The 27826-nt window shown below is 22.0% G+C and overlaps 2 protein-coding genes across 7 annotated transcripts; one reads left to right on the plus strand and one right to left on the minus strand.

The window, feature by feature from the left end:
* On the minus strand, positions 1-7375 carry LOC411483 (E3 UFM1-protein ligase 1 homolog). The gene is made up of 6 exons (XM_003250344.4): positions 7120-7375; positions 2831-3025; positions 1976-2553; positions 1737-1883; positions 302-1657; positions 1-185 (listed from the first exon to the last, which is right to left on the minus strand). The coding sequence occupies exons 2-6, from the start codon at positions 2908-2910 to the stop codon at positions 40-42; spliced, it is 2307 nt and encodes a 768-aa protein (XP_003250392.2). The 5' UTR covers positions 2911-3025; positions 7120-7375; the 3' UTR covers positions 1-39.
* LOC413906 (monocarboxylate transporter 10) lies at positions 3374-26379 on the plus strand. Of its 6 annotated transcripts, none has more exons than XM_006564034.3 (10): positions 3594-3779; positions 4902-4962; positions 14228-14723; positions 17684-17835; positions 18825-19098; positions 19269-19407; positions 19752-19917; positions 20678-20924; positions 21328-21468; positions 25244-26379. In XM_006564034.3, exons 3-10 carry the CDS (start codon positions 14273-14275, stop codon positions 25510-25512), a joined length of 1839 nt encoding a protein of 612 aa, XP_006564097.2. In that variant the 5' UTR covers positions 3594-3779; positions 4902-4962; positions 14228-14272; the 3' UTR covers positions 25513-26379. The 6 variants fall into 6 exon arrangements, 5 of the variants coding, with proteins under 5 accessions (XP_006564099.2, XP_006564097.2, XP_397345.3 ...); XR_003305780.1 differs by lacking the exons at positions 3594-3779; positions 4902-4962 and adding exons at positions 7392-7531; positions 21576-21656 and having other exon boundaries at positions 25244-25373; XM_006564036.3 differs by lacking the exons at positions 3594-3779; positions 4902-4962 and adding an exon at positions 3374-3488.
* The last annotated feature ends 1447 nt before the right edge of the window (positions 26380-27826 follow it).

Raw genomic sequence — 27826 nt, forward strand, 5'->3', positions numbered from 1 at the left:
ATTAATAATATTTATATTTATATACAATTGTGTTTTTATTTACTGTTCTTGTAGTTTATCATTTTTTAAATGTTGTTTATAATTAATTGCAATATTTTTTATTTCCATCAATCCAACTTCTAGATCTTTTTGAATGGCAAGTTTTATTTCTTCATCTGAAGAAGTTAAATTTTTTAGTACCATATCTGAAATATAAGTATTACATATATATATATAATATATATAAATATATATATTAATATTAATAATAATATATCACACATAAATTCATAGAATATTTAAACTATTAAATATTTCATACCATGATATTTAAATAATATTTTCATTGTTGAAAGTTGTAATTGTGTTTGAAGAAATGAAAGTACTGTAGATACATGTCTTCCAGACATATGTAAAACACTTTGAGTTGCTGCAGTAAACAATATACTTGTAACTAGATGTAATGCTAATGCAGGATCTTGGGTACCATTAAGTTCTTCTAATAAGGCTTCTCTATGACCTAAAATAAATGGTCTTTCTTTCTTTTTATCATATTTTTTTAATACTAAACAACAAGTTGCCATTGCTGCATCTACAAAATTTAAAAAATCATCTATAGAATTTCCAGTGATAGATTTGTTTATATTATTTAAGGGTTCTTTTACATCTTCTGGTAAGTCAAGTAATATTTTTTGTCTTATTTCAGTAGTAATATTCTGAGGAAATTGAAGCATATTTTGTTGCGCGGCTAATTTAAATAATTCGTTTATAAAATCAGTTACAAGAGATTTTAATAAATATTTTGTTAAAGCAGGTTGATCTGTTTTATCCATATGTTTAATGCCTTTATCAAATATTTTAATATTTGTTACTAAAATATTTAAACGTTCTTCAATTTCACTTAAGTTAGTAGTTTTATTGTTTTGTGCCAATTGATTTGCAATAGATATAGCATAGTTATTTATCTTTTGTTCTAAATATAATGCTAATTCATCTACTAAATCATCAATTATTGTTAAATTATCATCTTTAGCAATTTCATTTTTAATATCGTCTAAATAAACTAATTTAAGTTCAATTTTTGTTGAAGCAACTTTTATATTTTCATCATCGGATTCATTATCGCGAATTTTTCCTTGTAAATATTTTTTTTTAGTAGATTTGGTTTTTGTCTCTCTTCCTTGATTACCACCACCTGCTTTACCAGTTGCAGCCTTTTTTCGACGTTCCTCTTTTTTGTTTCCTTTGCTTTCAAATATTAAATCTGCTGATTTAGATTTAATTTTATTTTCTGCTATTGTTTGAAACCATTGTCCACTAGCTACTGCTTCTCTAGCTTTTGCTTCTGCCATTGCTTCGAATGATTTATTTAAAGATTGCAAAAATACATCAGACATAACTACAGTTTTTGCAAATACATATGTATTATTGTTTATTTTTTTCTCTGCAATTTTAAGAAGCATTTCCATATCTTTGTCAGAAAATACAGATGGTAAAAGAGGACTTATATCAACAAAAGATCCAGTTGCAATAGCTTCTTCAATATTTGAATCTATTTGATCTCTAATACTTGTACCCACAGCAACAGAATCTAAGAAAATTATATTTTCATTTGGAAAATGACGTTTAATAAAATTTGGTGGATCTGATATTCCAAGACGAATAAGAGCATCATATTCTGAAAGATCATATTTACATTTTAAATATGTTATTATTATATCATTAATTATTTTTATATTATAAAATGTAGCACAGACCTAAATAACCATTTTGTTTGTAAAAATTATCTACCCATTCATTTTGACTCTTTGAATATATAGTTGGTATATAAAGACTATTTGTTCCTTGTTTTCCTGCTACAATACCAGGAATTTGTTTCATTTCTTGTAAGCTATCTAGAATTGCTATAAATATAAACATAATAATGCTTAAAATATAAACATATTATTATGTATTGCTATATTTTATGAATATATGCAATTTATATTATACTCACAAAAAAATATTCTTTCGGAAACAGAACATTGTCCCAAAATTGCTGATAATGGCGTAGGCTTTGTAATTGCAGATAAGGCACCTCTTATTTTTGCTCTATTTCTTGCTATAAAACTTTCTGTATAAAAAACTCTTGAATCTTGCGTGTCTTGTTTGCCATATATAGTTTTTCCTAATTCTTTTTCAATTATTGATTGTAAGAAGTCAGCTGGTAAATCATAATGAATTGTCAATTCTGACACATTAATAAACCCATGTTGGATTAATTTGTCATTGATTTCTTCAGCAATTTTATTTGTATAAGTTTTATCAATAAGTTGTCCAAGTATTATTTTTAATCCTTTATTATGTCTTTCTAAATCATTTGCTACTTTAGATATTTGAGACAAATTAACATTAAGAATTTGTGATAAATCAACTAAATTGATTCTTCCACCATGAATATATAATTCATCTTTAATTTCCTTGCCAAGATATTGAGGTGTGACATATTCTTTACCATCATTAGTAAATATTACATCTAACAATTTATTCTCAATTAACTTTGTTACAATTTCTACACAATTGCGTTCTGATAATCTATGTTAGAAAAAATATAATAAAAAAATATGAGACATAATTTATGATAAAACATGCTAAATTAAATTATTATTTTTGAAAAAATTTATTGCAAATACAAATTTTTTCAGATCTATACCAAATTGTTTTTTTTAAATATAAACTAAATTTATTTTATCTATAAAAAAAAATGTAATTTCATTCTACAGCTGTTTAAAATTAATTTATTATAAATTTTATTATAATAATATAGAATTATTAAAAAAAGAAAAATATGTTTTATGAAAATAAATTATACTTTTGTAATGTAGAACTTAATTGTGCTTTTTGAAAATCAGCTGCTAATCTTTTAATTTCATCCCAGTCAACAGAAGTCATTTTAAATCCTTATATTGAACTGCCAGATTGTACAATTAAACACTTGACATTTTTCATCATTGATTATAAAGTTGATAGAAGATAGATATATCAATTTAACATTTTATTATGACATCTAGCGTTGAGAATGGAGAATTACAGAATAAATTAGTTTTCAAACGCCAATAATCTTTTAAAAAGTTTTAAAAATTTTATTTTAATATGAATAAAAAAGAAATATGTTTTGGGAGTAAAATTTAAAATAATTATATATATAATAGTATTTTCTAAATATCAAATATAAATATAAATTAAAGAAAAGTATAAATATGTATTCAAATAAAAATTTTTTCATAATAAATAAATTTTCTATAATGTAAATCATTTATGAAATAAATCAAATTTACTGAATCATTTATAAATAATAAATTTAAATGTAATGTTAATAATAAAATATTTTGTATCTAGACAATATTAGGGATTTTTAGTAGGAAGTGTTTTTAGAACAATTTAATAATAGGTTTTGTTTATGCACGTGTATTTAAATATATTATTACTATTATATTACATTCCTGATTAGTTAAGCTGAATAATAAAATGTAATTTTTATAATAAAAAATTTTTTTTGAAAATTATTTTCTTAAAAACCATACTGTGACAATATTACAAAATATAAGGTTAGACAGTGCATGTCTTTTATCGATTAGATTTTTTAGTCGTATTTGATGTATTATTATTTTGTTCAAAAATATTATGTGATTATTAATTTGCAATCAATGAAATTAATAAGTTCTTATTACAAAGTTTTTGAAAGTGTATTATTACTGAATGAATTATTTATATAATCGCTCAAAATTTTATTTATTGTTAATTTGTTGCAAAATATCATGGTGAGATAAAATGAATTATATTCAATTGTATTTAAATACATATGATTGAATATTGTGGCCTCAATAAAAGTGTTTTTTATTAATTATTATATATGAAGTGAATTAGTTCTAATTTCATATGCAGCTTTTGTGATATGTTGTTATATTTTATAATATTCATTTTTAATATAATATATTGTATTTTTAATATAAAAAATATTTAATAAAAGTAACTTATTTTATTGAAAAAACAATTAGTAAATTTTAATTTAAAATCACAAAAGATTAATCTTATTATTGATATTTTATATTTATTATTTATTCATTTTTAGTTTATCATTTTAAATAATGAAAAAACACTGTCTATTTGGCAATAATTTATTATCATATGTAATAAAAGAGAATAATTCAGATATAAAATTATATTATTGAATAAATTACGTTAATTTTTTAAAAAGTTAAAATATTTAAGATTTTTATTGACAATTATGTTACTGAAATATTTTTATAATTATGTGATAAAATTTTATTGTATATATATACATGATTTTAATGTTGCATTTATCTAAATTAATATTTATATGAATATTGTATATATTTATTGATATATGTATGAATGTATAAATAAAATTAATTAAAATTACTTTATAATTATTATTTTATTTATATAGCAATAATATATTTTTAATAAATCTTATATAGTTATAAGATTAATATTGAAGTTATGTTAAAATTTATAAAGTTATTAATATAATAGTTTATTAAATTTATAATATTATTATGTGTTATCATATTTAAAATCATATATAAGATTGTTATTATAATTAAAATATAATAATAAATAAGTAAAAATAATTATAAATTTCATATTTAAGCACATTCTTATTTATATAGATTTATAATTTTTTAATATTTAATATAATTATATTATAAATTAAATTTGTTTTGTTTTATTAATAATTTTATTTATGAATTCACTGTGCATTTATTTTTTTTTAATTTATTTATTTATTGAGGCCACTCAAATCTCTTTGTTATTTGCAAGAATTTATATAAATATAATAACATTGCATTTTGTTCTTAGAAGTATTATTTCAAATATTGCATTACAAATTTACAATAAATTTTGTATTATAATTATAGTGAACCATAATAAAGTCAAAATCTCCAAGTTGTTGAAAATAAGATGAAAAAAATAAATCAGGTATATAATAATTATTACATGTATTAAATTAATATTTTTTAAAATATATTTTGCATTTTTAGAACAAGATAACACTTTTTATAAATATTAAATTATTTTATAGTTTAAATTATATATGAAAATATATTATAATATGAAAATATATTATATTTTTTAGTTTTGAATAGTACAATTTTTATGATATTTAAGAAAAATTACATAATTAAATTTAATAATGAAATATAAATTGTTTAACAATAATAATTCAAAATAAAACAAGATTTATTTAAACAATAAAATCTTTTATAAAAAACATATTTTTAAGTTTCTTAATAATAAATATTACAAATTTAAATATGAAGTAAAATATAGGTTATCATATAGTCACATTTATTTTTTTTATTCAAACTTCACTTCATTACATGTAAAAATTTTATATATCATATATTATATCATAATTTTAGTTAGAACTTAAAAATATCAATTATTGGAATAAATTTTTAATAAGTGTACTTTTAATTAGTTTATAAATTTTGCTTATCGCATATTTATGTTTGCTTTATGCTTTTTGCATTTTAAAATAATCAAATTATAATGAAAATAAAAAAAAATAAGATAATTTTGATTTAAATAATTATTGAATTTTTTCAATTTTTTTTTTACTTTTAATATAATTCGTGATAGATTAATCGAGATATTTATATCAAGACAAAGCAGAAAAATATTAAATTATAATATAAATATTAAATTATATTTACAGAATAATAAAAGTATATAAATGATATTTTTTTTTATAAATTACTATTATAATTACTAATACTAGTATCAAAATTAAAACTCATGATATGTGCAAAAAAATAAATTATTTAGAATCAAATATAATACAAAATCGATATTCTAATGCAAATATTGAAATATTTTTGAGTCATAGTTTTAAATATATATATATATATTCTTATTATTTGAAAAAAGCTTTTCATTTTGAAATACTTTATAAAAATGATTTATATTTGATTAAAATTAAAAAAAATGAAAAATTAAAGAGAATAAGAATAATACCATAAAGGAAACATATTTTTAGAACAAATATGAAAAAAAATTGTATATTTCATTATTAATAACTTAGTTAATTAGAATTTTAATATATTGTAATTGTATTTATAACATTTATTATTAAATTATAAAAGTCGAAAACAGTTATGATATCAGTTTTAATTGAAACAATTTTAAAGTATCGTAAATAAATTTTGAAATAGTATGAAAAAAGTATGAAAAAAGTATGAAATAGTATGAAAAAAAATATTTTCTGATTCATATATAAGTTTATTTCCATTTCTATATAATTGATATTATATGATATTTATAACGGTTTCATAACGGTTATGCATTGGTTATGTCATTTCAATTTCATTATTTCAAAACTTACAATTAATTGTAATGTAAAAAAAAAAAAAAATAAACACCTCTTCAGAGTAGATATATTAATTATATGATTAAATTATGATAAAATTGTAATAAATAGTAGCAACGATTACGCATTTAATAAATGAAATAATAAATGATTGAATATTATTGATTTATTAATTCTTGTATAATATAAATTTAATATTTTTTTTCATATAATTGTTTCAAGATTCGATTCTTTAAAATTATTTTAATCTATTAGACTTCTAAATAAAAAATAAATATTTCATTATTTTCAACTTTTTTATACTTTTAAAATATATATTTTTCTTTAAAAAATAAAAAAAAAATTGAGGTTATTATAGTCTGCATTAATAAAAATTTTATTTTAATAAAATTCTATCAATTATTAGTGAATTATTATTATTTAATTTTTAAAAAACTAACTGTTGATGAAATCCTAAGCAATTGTAGATATATTTTTTTTATTTTTTTCTATAACTTGTTAATATTCAATATTCAATGTTTTAATTTTTTTTTTCCTTATTTTCAATAAATACAAAATTCTTTCTAACCAATATAGATCAATTTAACCATAGCTCTAAATTAATTCTTAATAAATCCAAGATCTTTTATATTGAATTATTATCTATTTAAAATTGCTAACATTTAAAATATATCATTTCTATACTTTTCTTTATTGAGCAGGATTTTTTTTTATATATTCTTGAAATTCAATTCACTATCACTCAAACAATTAGTATTCCTTTATACCTGTGTTTCGTCGTGTAATGATTCTCAATTTGCAAAAAAAATCGATTCACTTGATTTAAGATGGAATATCAAATTCAATTTAATTAGAGAGCAAGAATGATTCAGTAATACATCGTATAATATTGAAACTACATGTCAATTCACAGCCCAGAGACACTTTTTTCTTCTTCGTCCATCGCTTTCGCGTTCGCTCGTTCGTTACTAGCGCTTTAATCTTCTCTTCTTACGGAACTTTCGACCTCTCGTTCGATCGTCGAATAACGCTAGTCACTTCAGTTTATGCCCGACCCTGTCGTCGGTTGGATCGGTGGAGGGATCGCAGAAAGAGATAGTGTGGTCGTTGGTCAAAGACGCGACGAGACGCGCGGACACGCGTTATCTTCGCTGCAAGCACGCCGAACAATCGAATCTGGTAAACCCAATAGACGCTACTTTCGAATTCCCTCCATTTCTACCTGCTGCACGTGCTTTTCTTTCCTTTCGATTGTTTCTTTTGTTATTTTCAGTTCAGTTCAGTATTAGTTAACCTTTTCTATTTTCGTTCGTTCGTTCGTATTACTTTCTAGTCGTGCCATATTTTATTTTATACAGAATAAAAGAATTTTTCAATTGTGAATTCGGCAGAACAGAAAATGTTTCTCAAAGATTTTCATCGTGTCAAATCGATCGGTAATTTTGTTGCACGCGACCCGTCTGAACGATAGTGTTGACAAAAATTAAAAATGGACAGATTAAGAGGACTTAGATTAGAAGGAATAGTGTAAATCTAAAAAACAATCGGCGTCATGTTGTGGTTAGATTTAGAAAATAATTGTTTTTTTCTTTTTTTTTTCTTTATTTTTCCTTTGATTTCTTACATGTTCTTTTTCGTTTATCAGGAACGTCATGCATATGTTATACTGATAATGTTACGTTAACAGAATAACTTTCTTGAAGTATTATTGCCAATCGTAATTTTATGATAAATGCTGTAATAATTTTGTCATTTCGATCATTTTGATATTGTGAACAATAACTCTTTTATGATTTTTTAAATTAATAGATGAAGGTTAGGAACTGCTTTTTTGAGGAATCATTTTATCAACATAATTTTTTATAGTGATAGTGAATTAGTGATTTAGGAAGATTAATAGGTAATGTACTATTATTTATTTAATTATTTGAAAAAATATTTTGTAATTATATCAAATTTTGTGTAATAATTTTAATATTTTGTGATTATATATCAAATTTGTATATTAAATTTTATATTAAATTTATATAAAATTTATGTATCAAATTTTATATGATAATTTTAACATAATTAATATTTATTATGTATTAAAATAATTATTTATGATTCGATTCATAATACCTTCGCTTACAATAAATTTTTTTGGTCAATTAAATAGAACTCATCAGCTGATTCTTGAACAAGTTACTCAATTTTTCTCAATTAGTTAAATTAAGTTAATTTAAGTAGTAGTAAAGTGTAAGTACTATAAAGAATAATTAATTTTCATTTAAAAATTAATTTTATTTATTTTATTTAATTTTAAAAAATTAATTTTATAAACATATTTTTATATATTAGAATTTATAGTAACTTGTTTTAATAGATTTTAATATAAAAACAAATTTTAATATTATAATTTAAAAAGATATATAAATTTTAATTACTATTTTTTATAGGATTTTATTTTATTTTATTTTATTTTTTTTAATAAGAAATTTATTGTTTTTTTGTTATTTTTTTAAATTATGATTTAATTTTTAATTTTTCGTTAGACAAATTATGAAAAATATAATAAATTGCTATTTATATTTTGTTAAATTTATGTTGAATTAACGAATTATTTTTTTTTCTATAGAGATATATTTTTTTATCAATTATTTATTATCTAGTCTACAATTTGAGAAGGTTAATCGGTGATTAATATAGAAGATATAGAAATCGAAGTGTGATACATTTCACTTGATTTATTCAATTCGAATGCAAATTTATATCAAGGTCAAAAGAAGCAGATTTTATGATTTTCAATTAATATTCGTACATATATATTGTTGCTAAAATAAATGTAAATTTCGGAAATTCTTTATCACATTTTTATCAATGATATATAATTTTTAATTTTATCATTTTTATTTTAATGATATTTTCCGTAAAAAATGAATTTTTAAATTTTTTGTTTTTAATAAAGCGATATTTTAATCATATATTCAATTATATATTATTTTTTCACAATATATATATATATATATATATATATATATATATATATATATATATATATGTAATCCATATTTATATCTACTTATTTATAATTACTTTTATTTTTTAATAACAATGAATCTTCTTTTCTCGAAAAATGCGTGAAAAAAAAATAATTTGACGTTTATTTTATAAAAAAAAGTTTTCTATCTGCACATGGTTTAAAATTTACGCGGAAGTTTCTTAACTACAGATTTATTTTCCAAGTTTCAGTCAATGCGAGAGCAATCTTCTTGAATCTACTAATTTCGAATAACAAAGTGCACTGACAGCATAAACGTAAAACGTAGTTCAGATCGTATTATGCCGCGTCGGAAATTTGTAATTATGATTTATACAGTAAGAAACTCGGTGGTGTGTATTTCGAAGAACTTGGCAGAAGGTTCCTCTCGTTTCTTTATAAACGATCACTACTTTTCCCTTGTGAGCAACAACCCCATTGTATTATCGTTGGTTCGTGGCTTCTCTTCAACTAGATTCGACCGTTTAATTTTAATTGGTTCGTGTTGTTTGATTCTTCTTTCTTCCTTTGTTATCACAAGTGATTTTAACGTTATCTTTTGTTAGTTTAAATTCGACGATTAATTAACGTTTGAAGAATAGTATAATTAGAGAATTAACTAAATTTTATTCGATAATTGGATTATTATTTTAGATGTGAAATATCAATTAAAATCAATAATTTAGGTGTAAAATGTTAATTTTATATTGTAATGTTAATGAAATGAAAAAGGATGAGTTTAAATGTCGATTGAAGAGCTTTTGAAAGAATAATTTAAATCTGTGGAACTTTTTTGTTAAATCAATGTAATATTATTTTTGTAATTTTATTTTTATTTTTTATTTATAACTTATTTATAACTTTTTTGTTTATAACTTTTCCTTATATTAGCGTTTAAAAAATTCAAAATTACAAACAATAATAGTGAAATGTAATAAAAAATTAAGATAAAATATGAAATAAATTCTTGTAGAAAATTTATCGTTCTTACTTAAATGTATTTTCATATCATCTTAAATACGAATATAAAAATGCTCGCCTTCTACGCTGTACTCGTTACTTTTGATCATTATAAATTAGAATACAAATACCAAGCAACTCCCGACCGTTTAATGTTCTTAGAAAGTGCTTTGACACTTCGTTACTACAGTTGCATGTGTCTTGTTTTTCTCTGTTCCCTCTCGTTTGAAAATTTGCAATGTTTTCAAGTCATAGTTTTTATTTCTTCATCATCATAATCATCATTATTATCATCATCATCATCATCATCATCATCATCATGGATTATTTTGTAGTGCGAGATATTACATATATATAAGAATGCATAATATTGCACATTAAGATAAATTGTTTCACATGGATTGGTGTTGATTGATCTATTAATCTTTGGCGTAACGCGATATGAAAATGAAATCGCGATTTTTTACTTTAATTCTTTAGGTATATTTTCTTTAATTTTTCTTTCTTCTTTTTCTTTTACAATTATTATTTTATATTTTTTTATCTTAAATGTTTTATTTTCTTTCTTCTTGAATTTTTCTTGAACAATCAGTAAATATTGATTAGATTATATTATATTAAATTAGGTTTGGAATATTGTTCTTATTATTACTAAGTTTATATCTATTTATGTTAATATATATTCAATAAAAAACATTTAGAGAATAAAAATTATTTTTTTTTATCTTTCAAATTATTTGTTTAGAAATTATCTATCAGAATAAGACTTGTTTGTTTAACTTTCTTTATAAATTAAAAATATTTCAAAATTTTCTTCATCATAAATCATCATTGTAATATATGATATTTATGTATCATGCATTTTGTTTGTCATTTATTATTGAAATATAAATTATCATTTGAAAACAAATATTAATTAATAGTAAACGCAGACTTTTGTAATAATCTGTTATTTAATAATAATAATATTTTTATAATAATTTATTGGTGAATAATGATTATATGACAATAAACTGATGCTGTTTTTAATTCTGTTTTATTTTTCTTTAGAGTTTTATTTTTGGCTATTTAGTAAATTCTTTTTTTTTATATATGTTACATCATATTTTCTTGAAATTTATTAATTCTATTCTTCTTTTTTATAGAATTCTTTTTTTACAATTGTTTTATCGTTTTCTTTTTGAGTTTTATTAGTTTTTTGTTTTACTTATACAGTTCTTTTTCTACAGTTCTTTATCTTCTTTTTTCATATTTGAAGACCACTGGAAAAAATTTAAGTAAGGAGTAAATTAAATTTTTTAAACTAATTTTTTAATTTAATTTTTTTTACATTTTTATATGATATTTGTATTAGTTAATATTTTAATAATTATGCGATTAAATAAAAAAATAATTTTTTTTTTATATTCCAAATATTGAATTAAATGATATGTATAAATTATTATGAATGTATAAAATAAAATATTCAATATTATTATTAATTATACAATATGCAATGTATTCTCATTATTAGTGATATGATTAAATTAGTTATATCTGATTTATATTATTTATATAGATTTATATAGAAATCGTAATATTGGAAATAAGCTAAAAAAATTTTTCATATATCTTTATATCAAGTCTTACTCGAAAACAGAAGAATTTCCTCCAATTTTTCCTTATCAAAATTTTATATAGATATATAAATAAATTGTGGAGAAAAAAATTAATTATAAATATTTTTTTGATTTCAATAAGAATATTTTATTAATTATTCTATTAATATCTTGATCGATATTTTTGTCATTAAAAAGCTATCTTTTTCTACTATAATCTTTTTTTTTTAAATGTAATAAATAAAAAAATGACGATAAATTGACACATAGAAATCAATGTAAATAATGATGAGATAAAATTGCGCAATACCATTTTTTATTCCATTTCAGGATATTCTTTCAATGTAATAAATATAAAAAAAGAAATATTTTAAAATAGTAAAAAATGTTACATGATATTTAATCCAAAGCTAGTTACGCCATTGGTTTTGATATATTGAGTTATCATCGTGTTAGAAACATGTGTACATATGTACTTACGTACAAGCTTGATGCACATTTATCAGCACGTGATAAGGCATACGAATTGTTTAATATGATCGTGGCGTGCACTATTTTACGATACAATGCTTTTCTCTTCTGTTTTCTTTTTCTGTATTTTTCTTTTTATTCGTTTCTGAAAATTGAAAACATTATATTGATAAATATATATTTTAATATATTATAATACATTAATATTGAAAAAATTTAGTTTGAACAATTTTTAAAAAAATCTTTATTGAAAATTAAAATCGATAGGTAACCAGAAAATATATATATAGTTATATTAGTATTAATTATATATATATACATTTGTAGAATTTATTATCTTCAAAACTTTATTTAATTAATGTAAAATTATTTTATCTTTGATTAATTATTATATATTTTTTTAACAATTATAATTATTTTTTTTTTAAGATTTCTTTTTCTCAGATAATAATTGTCTTAGAATAAATTTATGTAGTATTTCATTAATTTTTAATTAAATTTTACAATATTATTTCCTTATAGCTTATTTTTCAAAAAATTCTCAAATAAATCAGCATTATTGTTTGGTTAATTGATAAAACTTTATTCATAAGAATTGAGAATGTTTGTATCCTAGGATTAATAGATTTTTAAGATTATTGCATTTCCTTGAAGTCGATTTATCTGTCTTATTTTGTTTAATTTAAGTCAATTTATTTATTATCAAAGTGCATGCAAACTATATTATTATTCTATATTTTATCAAAAGGAACACAACTATTCCATTGATAATATCTTTAGACTTTGTTTTCTTGAATCAAGTAAAATAATATTACTTTCTCTATAAATATTCAATATTTCAATGTTATTTATCCTTATCCTTAAATTAAAAAAAATTTAATCTAATTGCAAATTTTACCAATTTATTTCAATAAATGTTAGAATTATATTTATTTTTAAATTGAGAAATCAAAATTTATTTATGTTTGAACAAATATTACGAGTTATTTCAACGAAATTTTATAGTTATGAGAAACCTAAATTATTGCGAGAATGTTTAAGATTAAATATCACGTTTTGCATGTGTCGGCACATGCTTTTGACATGGTTCCTCGTAGTGAGAACGATAATTTAACGACAACAAGAGTACTTTTGTAATGAATTATAGAATTGTCAAGATGCGCACAGGTTTCTGTAGAACATAATATTTTATAATCACACCACTTATATTTAAATTGATTTATCATTATTTTAAAAGAAAAATATTTTTTATCTATGTGTTTTTTTATATAACTTATATTTTTACGAATGAAACTTATATTAATTCTTTTGAAAGAAAAAAAGACTTTTTATTATTTATATATCAAAGATTGAAGATATTGCAAATTAAAATTTAAGAATATTTTCTGTTTTTTAAGAATAATAATGTATTTAGTAATCTAAGTATTTTTAAAGATGACTGTTTATTATTAAAGATGAATGCTTAATTCGCTATTTATTATTAATCTTCTAATTTTCTGATGATTTGAAATGATGAATAAGCAAATTTCCAAAGTTGAATTTAAATTTTTTAAATAAACTATTCATTATATGATATCATACATTTTCTATGACTGTTATCTATATATATATATATATATATATATATCTAATCAAATCATAAAATTGTACGTGTTATACGTATATATACAACTTTATAATTGAATAACAAGAATCCTTTTTCAACTTTCAATTCATCCAAGTTTTCTTTAATTATATCCTCTTCTATATTTTTAATCTATCATCAAATTACAATTACTTATATATTTTTTTACAAATTTATTTTTTCCATATAATTTTTCTTTTTAGATCACCATTACATATCGCGGCGAAAATCGTCAAAAAATCTGAACAATGACAATCGCGGAGACCACAGAATTGAAGATGAATTCTACGGGGGTTTCCAATACCATTGACGGGATCCTCAATCCCTTGAACAACAGGGATCCGCAACAATTGGAACAACAGATCTCCAATTCTAGCACGGAGGCAAACCCCCTATTGGAGTCCAATCGAGCTGATCATTCATCGATGAAAATTGACACTTCTGTCATGAAATCGAAGAAAGTGGACAAGGAGGAGGATGATTGGGCGTCGATGAACACCTCAAGAAGAGATCCGGAAGTGAATGATTGTAACGCGATCGTTCCACCTGATGGTGGTCTCAGAGCTTGGATGATTATGATAGGCAGTTTCGTTATTAATGGTGTTCTATTCAGCGTCATAAACACGTACTCGTTGATCTATTTAGAGTTGCAGAAGAGATTACTTGAGTCTGGAGAAACGGCAGCATCTTCGAAGGCGGGTAAGTCCCGTGTTTCATATTCTTTTGTGTTCTTTTAAGGATTCGAAAGGATTATAAAGATACGACGTATCCTAAAGAATATAATCTCTGTGTTCGAGAAAGAGATAAATGGAATGTATATGGAATAATTCTTAATTCTTTCAATTATTTATAAAGTTAATTACTTTTTTTTATTTAATATTTCATATACGACAAAAGAAGAGAAAACTAAAATTACAAAATTTGTGAGATTTTTTTTATTTTATTTTAATTACTTCAATCTTTATCCTAAATGCAATTAACCAACCGTATTATCTCATCATTTTTATTACACATCTATTCTTTATGTTTATTCTATCTTATGTCTATTCTATTTTACATATCTGTTCTATATGATAAAATATATTTACATTTTGTGGATTGTTAAGTGGATCATTGAACTGTCTGATCGTTCATTCATCTAATTCTTTTTTTCATATTTCAAAAAATTATCAAGAATTTGATAATGTAATTTTTTTCAAATTGGACACATATATCAAGTAAAAGTGATCTATATGTTACATCACGCTATTATTACTGTTTACCATATATTATATCTTAGAATTTTATTAAATATCTGTTATTTGTTAATCGATAATTAATTAGTATTTAAATTAGTATTGCATAAAAATACGCTTCATAAATAAAAAATAAAAATGATTGGTGAATTAACAAATAGATCAATTAAACAATTACGTTCAGATCATTTGTGCAAATCAATGAACATTCTAATAAGAATGCGAGCAATAAGTACTGAATTGAAATAATTGTTAATATATTTGTGTCCATGGCCTAAATCTCGACATTGTAAAATTATATTCTATATATATTGACGTCTTCTAAGATCTAATTGTTGTTAAGTGAAGTACAGAATAATTACTTCTATCAACTAACGTATCAATTAAACCGATCGATTAGGCTAATCATTGCGAAGTCAATGCCCTGAACAACCTGGATCTGAATTAATCGACAATTACAATGGACATTAATAGTAACGAGGGTCAAATAATATTAATCTAGGGGTAGTTACTCTTTAAAGTAGAACTAGGTCTTTACTAAACAATATATAGTCAACAATATATGATCTAAAATAAGAGATGAATAATTTTTATTTTGATTTAATTGAAGAATGATTTTTCATTTCTTCAAGATTTAATTTTTGTATTCCAAAGCTTACATACATATAATTATTTGAAATAAAATATTTGTTATATTATTCAGAGAATATATTTCAGAATCTATTTATCAATTTTTATTAAAATATGAATTTGTATAAATGTCTGCAGTTTAGTTATAAGTCCCTTCTAAGCAAGTCAAAGTTAAAATTATCTTTCTAATTTTTAGACTTATTAGAAATATAATTTTTTAAACAAAGAAAATAAAGAATTAATTACTTCATTATTTGAGATTAAAATTGCATGAATGAATATGTATTAAATATCTTGTATTTTTTTTTTTTTTACTTTAAAAAATATTAACAGGCTATTACATTGTTTCAGAAAAAGATTAAAATTTTTCTGTATTGATTATTATTATATTAGCTATTAAAATTAAACAACTTAGAATGTAATAATTGTTTAATAAAGATTTTTTTAACTTATCTCACCAATATTACAAATATTACGAGTATTCAATGAAATTTTGTTATGAGGGACCTAAATTATTGCGAGAATGTTTAAGATTAAATATCATTTTTCGCATGTGTCGGCACACAAAATAATATATAAAATATAAACAATGCAAAATGTTCCTGAAAGAAAAACATAATTTGATTATGAAGTAACATATATATATATATATTTTTGAATATTTTTAATCGATAATATTAATTTATTTTATATATTTAAAATAGAAAAAATTTCTTCGATTTATCCTATTAGAAATATATTACGTGGTATTAAATAAAAGTTAGAAAAGAATGTTATCGAAGTTTAAAATTACTAAGCAATATCAAGATCAAAGTAAACGTTCACTCACATAATATCCATAATCTAATAGAACTTCTGTTATCAGAATTTCTTCATCACTCGAATATTCTACTATTGAAAAATTCTATTATATTTGAAAATTCTATTATACAACGTTTTTTTTGGTAGCGTTTTTGTATTCTATTTTCTTTTGATGTCATTCTTTACAAATGGAGTTTTGTATATTACATAAAAAACGTTGCTTCAAATGTGGATTTGAAAGGAAAAAAATATTTATAAAATTTAGACTGTATTATTTTTTTAAAAAATATTATATTTTTAATTAATTGAATAATTTTTTATTATGTTATTTCCATGTGGGTATAAAATAAATAGAAAGTATAAAATAAAATTTGTCCATTTAAAATTTTATTTTCAAGAAATGTTAAATACAGGTGAATTTGATTTTGGATAATTCTTGATTGGATAGAAGTGAATTTGACAGGAGTGCATGGAAGTGACAAAAAATAATTTTTTTACGAAAATAAATAAAAAATATGGAATACAATTTTTTTTAAATAAAAAACTTGTTTTCGAGATAATCGAATTTGAAAATTCATAGAATATTCGTTCGTTCATATTTAATTTGAGACTGAACATATTTGAATATATAAAATTTAAAAAAAAAGAGAATTGAAATAAAATTTAACTTTACATTTTAATTAATTGTTTTATGTAAAACAATCTTTTAACAATTGTTTAATTATTAAAAAAATTAATAAAATGTATACTTGAGATTTGATTTTCAAAATTGATTTATTCGAAAACAAAATTTCTTCTTAAAAATCTAAAAATCTCATTTATAATAGTTTCTTTGCACTTTTCTCTTATTTTTTGTTGTACACCAATTTTGAAATATCTTCTACGTGAAGAATTGTATTTTCGGGTAATAGTTGTTTCATTGAAGTTTAGAACATTTCTACGCGTATCAAAAATTGTTAAAAATTATCGAAAGCGATCATGCCTTTGTTTCAGCGTTGGTAGGGTCATTAACCATCGGTACAACGTTCTTTCTATCGCCAATTTCTGGCATTCTCACTGATAAAATTGGGATTCAGATGACCACATTTTTGGGTGGTGCTCTTGCATCCAGTGGTATGCTTCTATCCTCGATATTTTCTAGCAAGGTAAATTATTTTTTTTTTTCACTTATTTTTATGAAACCTTATTAATCTTTTCTTTTTTTCAATTTTATTTTTATTTTTAATTTAATGAATATTAGTAATCTTACCTTTCATTATTTTAAAAATAATACAATTTTAATCCGATAAATATTTAAAATTAATTGTAATGTGTACTTTACAATTTTTTAATTATTTAATTATAAATTATATTCGTTCATTGATTTCATTATACTTATAAAATTATCTATATGTGTGATATAAACGATATATGCTAGATCCATTGTCCCATTTTTATAAGAAATTTATTTCAAAATTAATTAATATTATATATATATAAATTAATATTTGACATAAATTGATTTTTTGTTTAACTTTAAATCGTCATTAAAATGATTTGCTTTTCAGCATATTATTTTAATAATAAGATTAAATAAGATTTATATTAATTATTTACACTATGAAAAGTTTAGAAACAATAAGAAACTTTAAATAAAAATATAAAAAAATCATGTATATTAAACTTATTTCTTACAATTAATGATTGAAAAATAAAAAAAATATACTTTTATTAATCTTTTTTTATCTGAAATATAATATTTGCCAATATTAATATAATATAATCACTTATTACAAATAGTTACTTTCATTATTACAAAAGATTTTTATTCAATGCAAAAATATAATTATTTTCAAACTTTTAAACACTTTTAAAATAATTTATTTGAACAACATATATTCTTATCTTCATTTTCTGTCATAAAAAAAATTATTTCAAAATTAATATCTGATATACATATAACTTTCATTCAACTTTAAAATCCTCCCACCTAGAACCATATTACCTTCAATAAAATTATTAGATCAAGTCATGGATATCAAGTGTAAACACCGTAAAACAATTTTTCACGAAGAATCATTATCCTCGATGTTACATCATGGTATTCGCGTTATCATAACCGACTCGAGTTATTTCTAGAATCGCTGTGCTTCAGGTGACATTACTCTATTTGACCTACGGAGTGATGTACGGTCTCGGTGCGAGTCTTGCCTACACGCCTAGCCTAGCGATCTTGGGCCATTATTTTAAGAGATACTTGGGCTTGGTCAATGGGATCGTCACGGCTGGAAGCTCTATATTTACGATCCTTATGCCGTACCTGATTGAGGTCATACTCCGCCGTTTCGGTTTGGAAGGCACGTTGAGGTTCTTAGCTATGCTCACGGCGATCGTCATGCCTTGCGCTATACTTTTTAAGCCGATTCCACGTAAGTTTCCCTTATGTATACGTACACAATTGAAACTTCGAATAAACCGAAATTTCTATTCTTCAGAGCTTTATTTGAAACCCATTTTCGTTACATAACGATCACTTCTCAATTTTCATTATACAAAAAAAATAACGAATAAAATTTTTGTTTTAATACAATTATTCCAGTTAACTCGATGCCAAAGGATCAATTATTAAAATCCAAGTCGAGCTTCAAAAACTGTGTTAAGCAAGTGATAAACGTCTCGATATGGAGGAAAAAACGTTACGTAGTGTGGGCTAGCTCCATTCCCCTCGCTCTGTTCGGGTTAGTATTACCGCGATCAATGAGCAATTATCTTCACACGTGTGAATGATTTTATAAGGTTAACCAATTTAAACTTTGTTGTCACGGTTTCATATTTTTCTTCTTTCTTATTATTAAATCATTCATTTTATAATTACACGGAATGCTTCAGAGTTATCAATTTAATTTCAATCGATGTAGAAACCAACCAACATGCGGTAACGGTTTCTGGTTGCGAAACTTGTTTCTTAATCAAGTTACATGGATTTGTAATTCAAGATCGCAGGAATAATCGCGATAAAAGTGTGTAAGGCAACGTGTGTACTGGCATGAATTTCTCAGATCAATGGAAATGTCCGTTTCAGATATTTCGTCCCGTATGTTCACATAGGAAAATTCGTGGCGACGGTGTTCAAGGACGCGGACGGGAAGCTCCCGATCATGTGCATCGGTATCACTTCCGGTATTGGTCGATTACTCTTCGGTTATATCGCTGATTTGCCGAGGGTAAACAGAATATTGTTGCAACAGGTAAATGAAGGATTAAAATTCAATAATTTTAAAATATACTTATCGTTAGATTAATATTTGTATTATGTTTTATGATAGGATTTAGATCAATGTCTCTTTTTTTGTAAGTAAGGTAAATTGATAAAATATAATTTTCTTGCTATGAAATTATGGAATTATTGGAATAGTCTTTTAATTAAAATTAAAAAGTGAAAAAGTTATTTTGATATTATTATAGAATATGATATTTAAAGATTGGGAATTATTGATTTAGATAATTACATATTGATGAAATTTTTTGATTGATACATTATAGTTTGTATTGGCTACATTATAAGCTAGTGTTTTCTGATCTTTTTTTTGTTATGGCTTCTTTGAAAAATAATTTACAAATTCTTCCCTCATATTAAAATGTTTAAATATATTGAATCAATATATTGAAATAAATGAATATTAAAAATTCTTTTAACAAAAATACAAATTTTAATTAAAAATAATTATGATGTTTTATAGATATAGATCTTAATATAAAATCGTGAATGGATTAGTCAGTTGATAGGATTTAATTAAAAAAAAATAAGTTTAGATGTTTTAGAAAAAAGTAATTTTTTATTATTTATATTTTTATAAAAAATCCGATAAGAATGCTCAATTTATATTGACTTTATTCACTTTTTCAAATAAAGATATATGAAAAGTTTAATTATTTTTTGTCATAAAAATATTCAATTATTTTTCAAGTAAAAGAACATTAAGAACTATTTTATTTTTTATTTTTTAGATATCATTCTTTAGCATTGGTGCTCTCACAATGCTCCTCCCTGTTACACCTTCATTTATAATATTGCTACTTATTTCTTTGGCCATGGGATTATTCGATGGTTGCTTTATATCCCTTTTGGGCCCCATTGCATTCGATATATGCGGTCGAGAAGGAGCGACACAAGCTATAGGATTTCTGTTAGGCATGTGTTCTATACCTTTGACTGTGGGGCCACCCATAGCAGGTTTTCTATATGATCATTCAGGTAATGAATTGATTAATTTATTTATTTCTTTTTATTACTTCATTTATAAAATAAAAAAATTTAATATTTATTTTCAAGATTTTTGCTTAAAAATAATATAAAATAATATTAAAATATTAATAAATTTTTTCTATTTTGCAATGTATCACTTTATTGTAAGAATTTTTTCTCAGTATTAATATATTATATTATTATCATAACTTTTCAATTATTTTGATGTATACATTGAACAAAATGATATATAATAATATATAATAATTTTAATAAATACAAAATTAAAACTTAAACATTTAAGAATTAAAATTATTGTATTAGATTTTTCATTTTTTTTAACATATTGAAAATTATAAGATAAAAAATTAAAAATTAATAATACAATTATATTATTTTTTGGTTTATATAGGTACCTATGATCTGCCTTTTTTCTTAGCCGGTATTCCACCAATAGCAGGGGCACTCACGATGTTCCTGATAAAATTTGTAAAGGATGAGGAGCAAAATAGCGTTACCGCGAACACAGGGGATAAAGCTGCTTGTCAGAATGGTCGGTAAACAGGTATTTGTACATTATTCACATCTAACTAACAAAGTTTGTTTCTCCATGTGGTATCGAAACACGTGCGCGTCGGTTTATAAACTGTTTTCACGAAGGCGGTTGAAACTTTCCACGGAAAGCTTTTCGGATAAAATAAAACACGAATCCGTCTGCTGTTGAGGGGGACAAAGCACTTGGTAAAATAAATTCATTATTTCGAGAAATTATGTCTGCACACTTTGCTCAAACTTCATTGCTATCTATTTGTTTCATTGTTTCTTTTTATTTCTTTTTTTTTAATTTCTACTCATATTAATATTGCTATATTGTTTGTTGAAATTCATTGTATGCTTCTATTATGAAAGTCACAAATTGCATTAGTTTATTTGCATGCCACGCATTTTGCATTGGTGGATTTAATATAATCTAATGGTGATTAAGAGATAATGATTGGAATTATGCTTAACACTGGAGAACTTATATTATGACTTGAGAAAATTTTATTTGAAATAAAAAATAATAATAATTTTTGATATGAAGTATCTATATTTTAATAATTATAAAAATGAAACATTTAAAAGTTCATATATTTGATTATTTTAATATTAAAATATAAATGATGAATTTATAAAATTATTATTCAATTATTCTTTTTTATTTATAGTATTTTAAGGCATCTTTAAGGAAAATATTTTATAAATAATAAATATATAATATTTCTTTATATTATTCTTATAAATTAATATGTTCTTAAATTTTTCTGTATTTCTGGTTATGTTTTCTCAAGACTTGCTTATATAATTTAGCACTTGAATGAATGAATATGTATATTTCACAAATTATTTTTATTTCTTTTATTCTTATTGTTAATCTGTAACGAACTAACTTAATTATTTAAATTAATCATGATAATGTGGCTTCATAACAATTAATTATTTATTGCATCTTGCGTTGACAGTTTAATTACGCGTCGGCTCGTTGCAATATGGCAACGACTCTGTCATCCATTATGCGCTATTCATAGTCAGTGTTTACTTTCTCATAAAGATAATTCCTCTACTTTTCTGTGATTATCTTGTTTGTACGTATTAAAGTTGTAATTGAAATGGTGTCAATTATACTCGAGGATAAATGTAGTTAATTTTACTATCAAATATAAGTGTAGTGTAATTTTTTTTGCATTAGAATCTTTATTTAAATATGTTAAGTGATAGCATATTAGAACTAATAAAAAACATAGTTTGTAATTTAAATTTTATTATTATAATATTATGTATTTTATATTATTTATATATATTATTAATAGTTTGATCGAAGAATAATAATTATAAATTAAATTATATAAGAATCCTTATTTTGAAAAACACTGACACAGATAAAAAATAATAGAACGTGCACAGTAGTAATAACCAGTTTTCGTCAGACATTGAACGTTGAGCTTTTGATATGGAACGCGTTAACAAAAATCAGTGATATTCTTTTTCAGAATTGATATTATATATCAAAACAATGTGAAAGGTTTTATATTTGGTTCCATTTATGAATGCATTTAAGTTTTTCCTTCGTTGTTTTTTAATCTGTCATTTTTATATTAGTTTTTTATGTGCATTTTTTGTAAAAAATATTTTGATTTATTTATTTTGTTTTCATATGATATAAAAAATATATAAATTATTGCTAATATTATTATTTAATATTAGTAATATTCAATCAATTAAATTATTTAAATATTAAAAAAGATTTTTAATAGATTATAAAAATTTTATAAGCTATTTTTTTCTATTCTTATTTTTTTTATTTTTTACATTTAAACTAAAAAAAAAAATTGTAAAATAAAGTTACATTTCATTTCCATAGTTTTGATGAATAAAATCGATTCTTAAAACAATCTTTCATTGCTTTTTTCTTTTTGTAATTATTATATTTAAAGTGGTAAGAAGAGTTTAGAATTTTAAGAATAAATATTGCATATAGAAAAAATAAATGCTATTAAACATGGGTAGAAAAATTAATATTTTTCATTTTGGTTTAAAAATTATTTTCTAAATATTTTTTGAAAAATATCTCTATAAATATACATAGTATATTTATAAAAAGTTACTATCAAAATGTTTGTAAAATAACTAAAATATAGGCAGAGATTTCTGAAAGAATAAGCAATTCACTTATATTGAAAATGTTAAAGCTTATAGAAATGGGGAATAAGGGTATGAAAAGAAAATTTCCTATAATCGAAAGAAAGAAATGGAGATAAAAAGAAAAAGATAATTCAAAGAAAAAATTATGTAGAAAGTTTTACTTCACTGTCTTCGGAAAAATGAAGAGTCGTAAAACAGTTTCGATACCAAAAATAGAATTGTAATTATATATCAAAAATAATTATAATACAATAATATATAATATTTGATGAGACAAGAAATTTAAAAATTCAATTGAGTGATTGTTATTTAAAAACAAATATGATTATCTATTTATTATATTTTAACATATGTTCATTCTATTTTTTCTTCTTTTTTTTTTGTCTTATAATTCTTTTTCATAAAATTTAAATAAATAGTTATATATTTTCCAAATATATAAGATTACTTTAAAATTTTATATAACGATGCACTTTTCTTTCAAATTTTCTTTCATATTTTATCTTAATTTCATCTTCTGCACTCTTTATCTTATTAAAAATTTAGTCAGTATATAATAATTCATAATGAGATAATAAAAAAGATATGAAATTATAAAAAAAAATAGAGCTATACACTTTTTATTTATTTTGATGTAAGAATATTATTTTTTCAACCCATGTTTATTAAAATATTTTTCCTTACTAGAAAAATACTATTTTATATCTTCAATTTTTTTTTTTCTAAATTTTTATCTTGTCGATTGATAAATATTTAATATTTCAAATGAAATTTTTAATGTTTTACTTATTTTCAAATTCATTTATATTATCTTCAATTAAGAAATTTTAATTCTTAAAAGAAATTAAAAATTCAATGATAAAAATAAGATTTGAAAAGAATACAGAAGATTAAAATTCTAATTAATTTTTACTTTTTACCACCCTCATATTAACAATAAGAAAAAGGTACATACACTTCTGTTTAAAAATTTTACAACTTTAATAATTTTACTAAAATTTTTTATTAAAACATAGATTTAATTGTAAATGAATTTTTTTGATAAAATTAAATTCTTAATAATATTTTTATATTTTCTTTGCCACATAAGAATTGAATTATTGAATTAATAATAATATTTAATTTCTTTCAATTTTCAATAAAAAATATAATAGATATAATACATTTCATAAGTCCTATATATAAATAAATTCCAAAGTCTTAAAATTTTTAAATAAGAGTGTATTTTTTTACTAATATCTTGCTAGATTTTGATCTTATCTAGCTAAATTTTAATCAGCATTAACATTTCTTTTGTAAATACTTCTATCAAACTCTCTCACAAATCTTCAATCTTCATATTCAACTTCTAGCACTAGAACTATCAAATTTTTTAAAATATTCATAAATTTCATATTATATTATATTATGATTATTGAAAATATGAAAATGTTTTTAACAAAATTACATATTGTATTTTAACGAAACTGTAATATAATTATACATACTCATTTATTCCCATAATATCATAAATAATATTATATGTACATGTAATTAAAACTCATTTACATTTAAAATACTTATTAAAAATACTTATTAAAAGATAGTTCTAGTGCTAGTTTCTACTATGTTTATATCCGTTTGCAAAACAGTTTTGCGGTTCACAGGGTGCTCCAGTATCACCTTTCTGTCTCCGTATCTTGTCACTGGTCTCAAATACGAGCAACTAAGCTGGAAGGTGATGTATCCAGGCGTGTACGACCACCACTCGTCGAAATGTTGCGGATGTCACGAGAACAACACTTGCCAGGAACACGAGAACGAGTGTCAAGATCGTTGTGAACACTCAGAGAGTTTGCCATTGCTCCACGGTGAGGATTGGTCAGCTTCTGGCCGCTTTCAACGGATGCTGCAATCATCGATGCTTCTGAATTGATTAGATCAAGGATAAATATTTAGAAATCACTGATTGATTCCACTTTTTGATAAATTTTAGATCAAAATATATTAGTTTTTAAGATTAAATTGTAAATTTCTTTTTTTTTTTTTTTTTGATAAAATTTAATACTTGATTGCATAGTACTATCTTTTATTATAATCATAATGACATAATGTCCTATGATTTATGAATGATGATGAAATTGATGAAATCAATCAGTTTTGAATTTCTATATTATTCAAATATAGCTTTTCTCTAAATGATAATAATAATTTAATAAATTTGTACTAACAATTCTTTGATAATCGAATTTGCATTTAATCTATTGATATTAATTAGTGAACTTACAGCTCAAAAGTTTAGGATCACTTATCAGAAAGAAAAATTTACTTTAAAAAAAAATTGAATTTTTTAAAAGAAGATAATTTATATGCATTTTTTGCATTTAAAATCAAAAAACATAAAAATCAAAACTATATTTTTATTTTTATTTCGTTCTTCCTTTATTTTAAAACTTTTGAGCAATAAAATGAAAGTGAATTCGGAAAGCAGCGGCAATCGATAGATTTTAAGGCCACTCTGACTAATTTTCAACGTTTAGTCCATGTATGTAAATGTCAATTTTTTCATGTTTCTTAATGACAACGAATGTTTGTAGTTTTCTATAGTTGTTGAAGAAACATAAAACGAGAATTTTTAGCGTGTTTGCGTTGATTAGAAATCAAAACAAATAGAAAAAAATAGAAAAAAAAAAAATGTTTTATAAATTGAAAATGAGAAGAAATCTTATTCATTTAGGAATGAGACTTTTTTCTCAACTCGTTCTGTGCTCAAAAAAAAAAGCAATACTCGTGTCAATATTTTAAAAAAAAAGAATTCACACGTATAAATTTTATTTTTGATTCATTAGAATCAATGTTATATATATGTAAAAATTTATAGAATCAGTGGTCTTGTTATTTTTAGATGAATAATGTAATATAATACGTGTTCGAAACCATATCGTGTTTGCTGCGTAAATTTCTTTGATATATATATTTTTTTAATGCAAATAGATCTGATGTAGAAATGAGAAGTGTTTGTAGAATGAATTGTTTTAAAAGAAATCAAAACATTTACTTGCAAGTTTCGATTTGATGGTATTTGAAACTGAAAACGATTATTTTAATTTTACACTCTAAACATCATAGGAATTTTTCCATTATAAATTTAATTTTATTAACGATGATTTTATAAGTTGATATTTTTTTATCTGCATTTTTCTTATTCTTAATTCTTCATATTATAAAAGGAATATGATTTATTTTAAAAAAAAATTATTTCTCATTAATAGATGTTGTCGTGATAAACGATGCGATGAAAAATATAGAAATATCATTGTTACATATTGAAACAACAAATTTAGAAATTAAGCAAAATTGTTATAGATGATATGAATGATTGTAATTTTATATTAATTGACCATTATTCTTTACCATTTTCAAGAGGAGAGATTTTAATATTGTATACTAAGAATATTGTATACTATTTCCTAAAAATTTCTCTGTTACATGCCATTTTAATCATTTAGCCAACTAATGAATCAATTAATGTTAAAAAATTTTATATATTTTTGTATTCGATCATTATTTTTCTTCTATATTTGAAAAATTCGATCATTCTCTGTACGACTATGTTTAATTAATTTTGTAAAAATTCAATTTATATACATTTTTTTATACAATTTATCAATCATGACTATTAACAGTACAGTGTATTCTATATTCCTAGTGATAATAGAGCAAAAATGTTATTTTTTTCGTAATATTGTACATAAAATATTTAAAAACATTGTTAACTTACGCAGAAATACGTGAAGACAAATAAAGAAATAAAAATATTATAAAAATTTCATTATTGAAACAATCAAACTTCACACAATTAATTGTCAGTGAAATATTAATTTTGTATTTAAATTATTGTTAAGTTCATCAAAACTTTAAAACGTTTTTCATTTTAAAGAAACAAAATGAATTCTGACTAAAATGTCTATTAATTATATAATATAATATTATATAATAATATATAATATAATATTTGTTAATTTATAATATAATCAATCTTAAATTGAAATATAAATTTTTAAAGTGTGTATGGATTTATTAAAATAAAAATAACATTATATAAATAATATTTTAATCACACTATTACTCATAATAATAATAATAATATACAAAATATCATGATATAAAATATCATAATATTAGCAGATATCATTTCTTGAAAAATAAAAGTCTTCCTTTCTTCTTTTTTTTTTTGTTTTTAGAAAATC

This window comes from Apis mellifera, linkage group LG11 (assembly GCF_003254395.2).
Source record: "Apis mellifera strain DH4 linkage group LG11, Amel_HAv3.1, whole genome shotgun sequence".
Lineage (NCBI taxonomy): Eukaryota > Metazoa > Arthropoda > Insecta > Hymenoptera > Apidae > Apis > Apis mellifera.

Coding starts and splice junctions, on each gene's coding strand:
- LOC413906 (XM_006564036.3), top strand. CDS start 14,273: ATGACAATCGCGGAGACCACAGAATTGAAGATGAATTCTACGGGGGTT. Junction 17,836..18,824: donor CCTCGATATTTTCTAGCAAG/GTAAATTATTTT, acceptor GCTGTGCTTCAG/GTGACATTACTCTATTTGAC. Junction 21,469..25,243: donor TAAAGCTGCTTGTCAGAATG/GTCGGTAAACAG, acceptor TGCGGTTCACAG/GGTGCTCCAGTATCACCTTT.
- LOC411483 (XM_003250344.4), bottom strand. CDS start 2,910: ATGACTTCTGTTGACTGGGATGAAATTAAAAGATTAGCAGCTGATTTT. Junction 2,554..2,830: donor TTAAGTTCTACATTACAAAA/GTATAATTTATT, acceptor TTTCTAACATAG/ATTATCAGAACGCAATTGTG. Junction 186..301: donor AATATTATTTAAATATCATG/GTATGAAATATT, acceptor CTTATATTTCAG/ATATGGTACTAAAAAATTTA.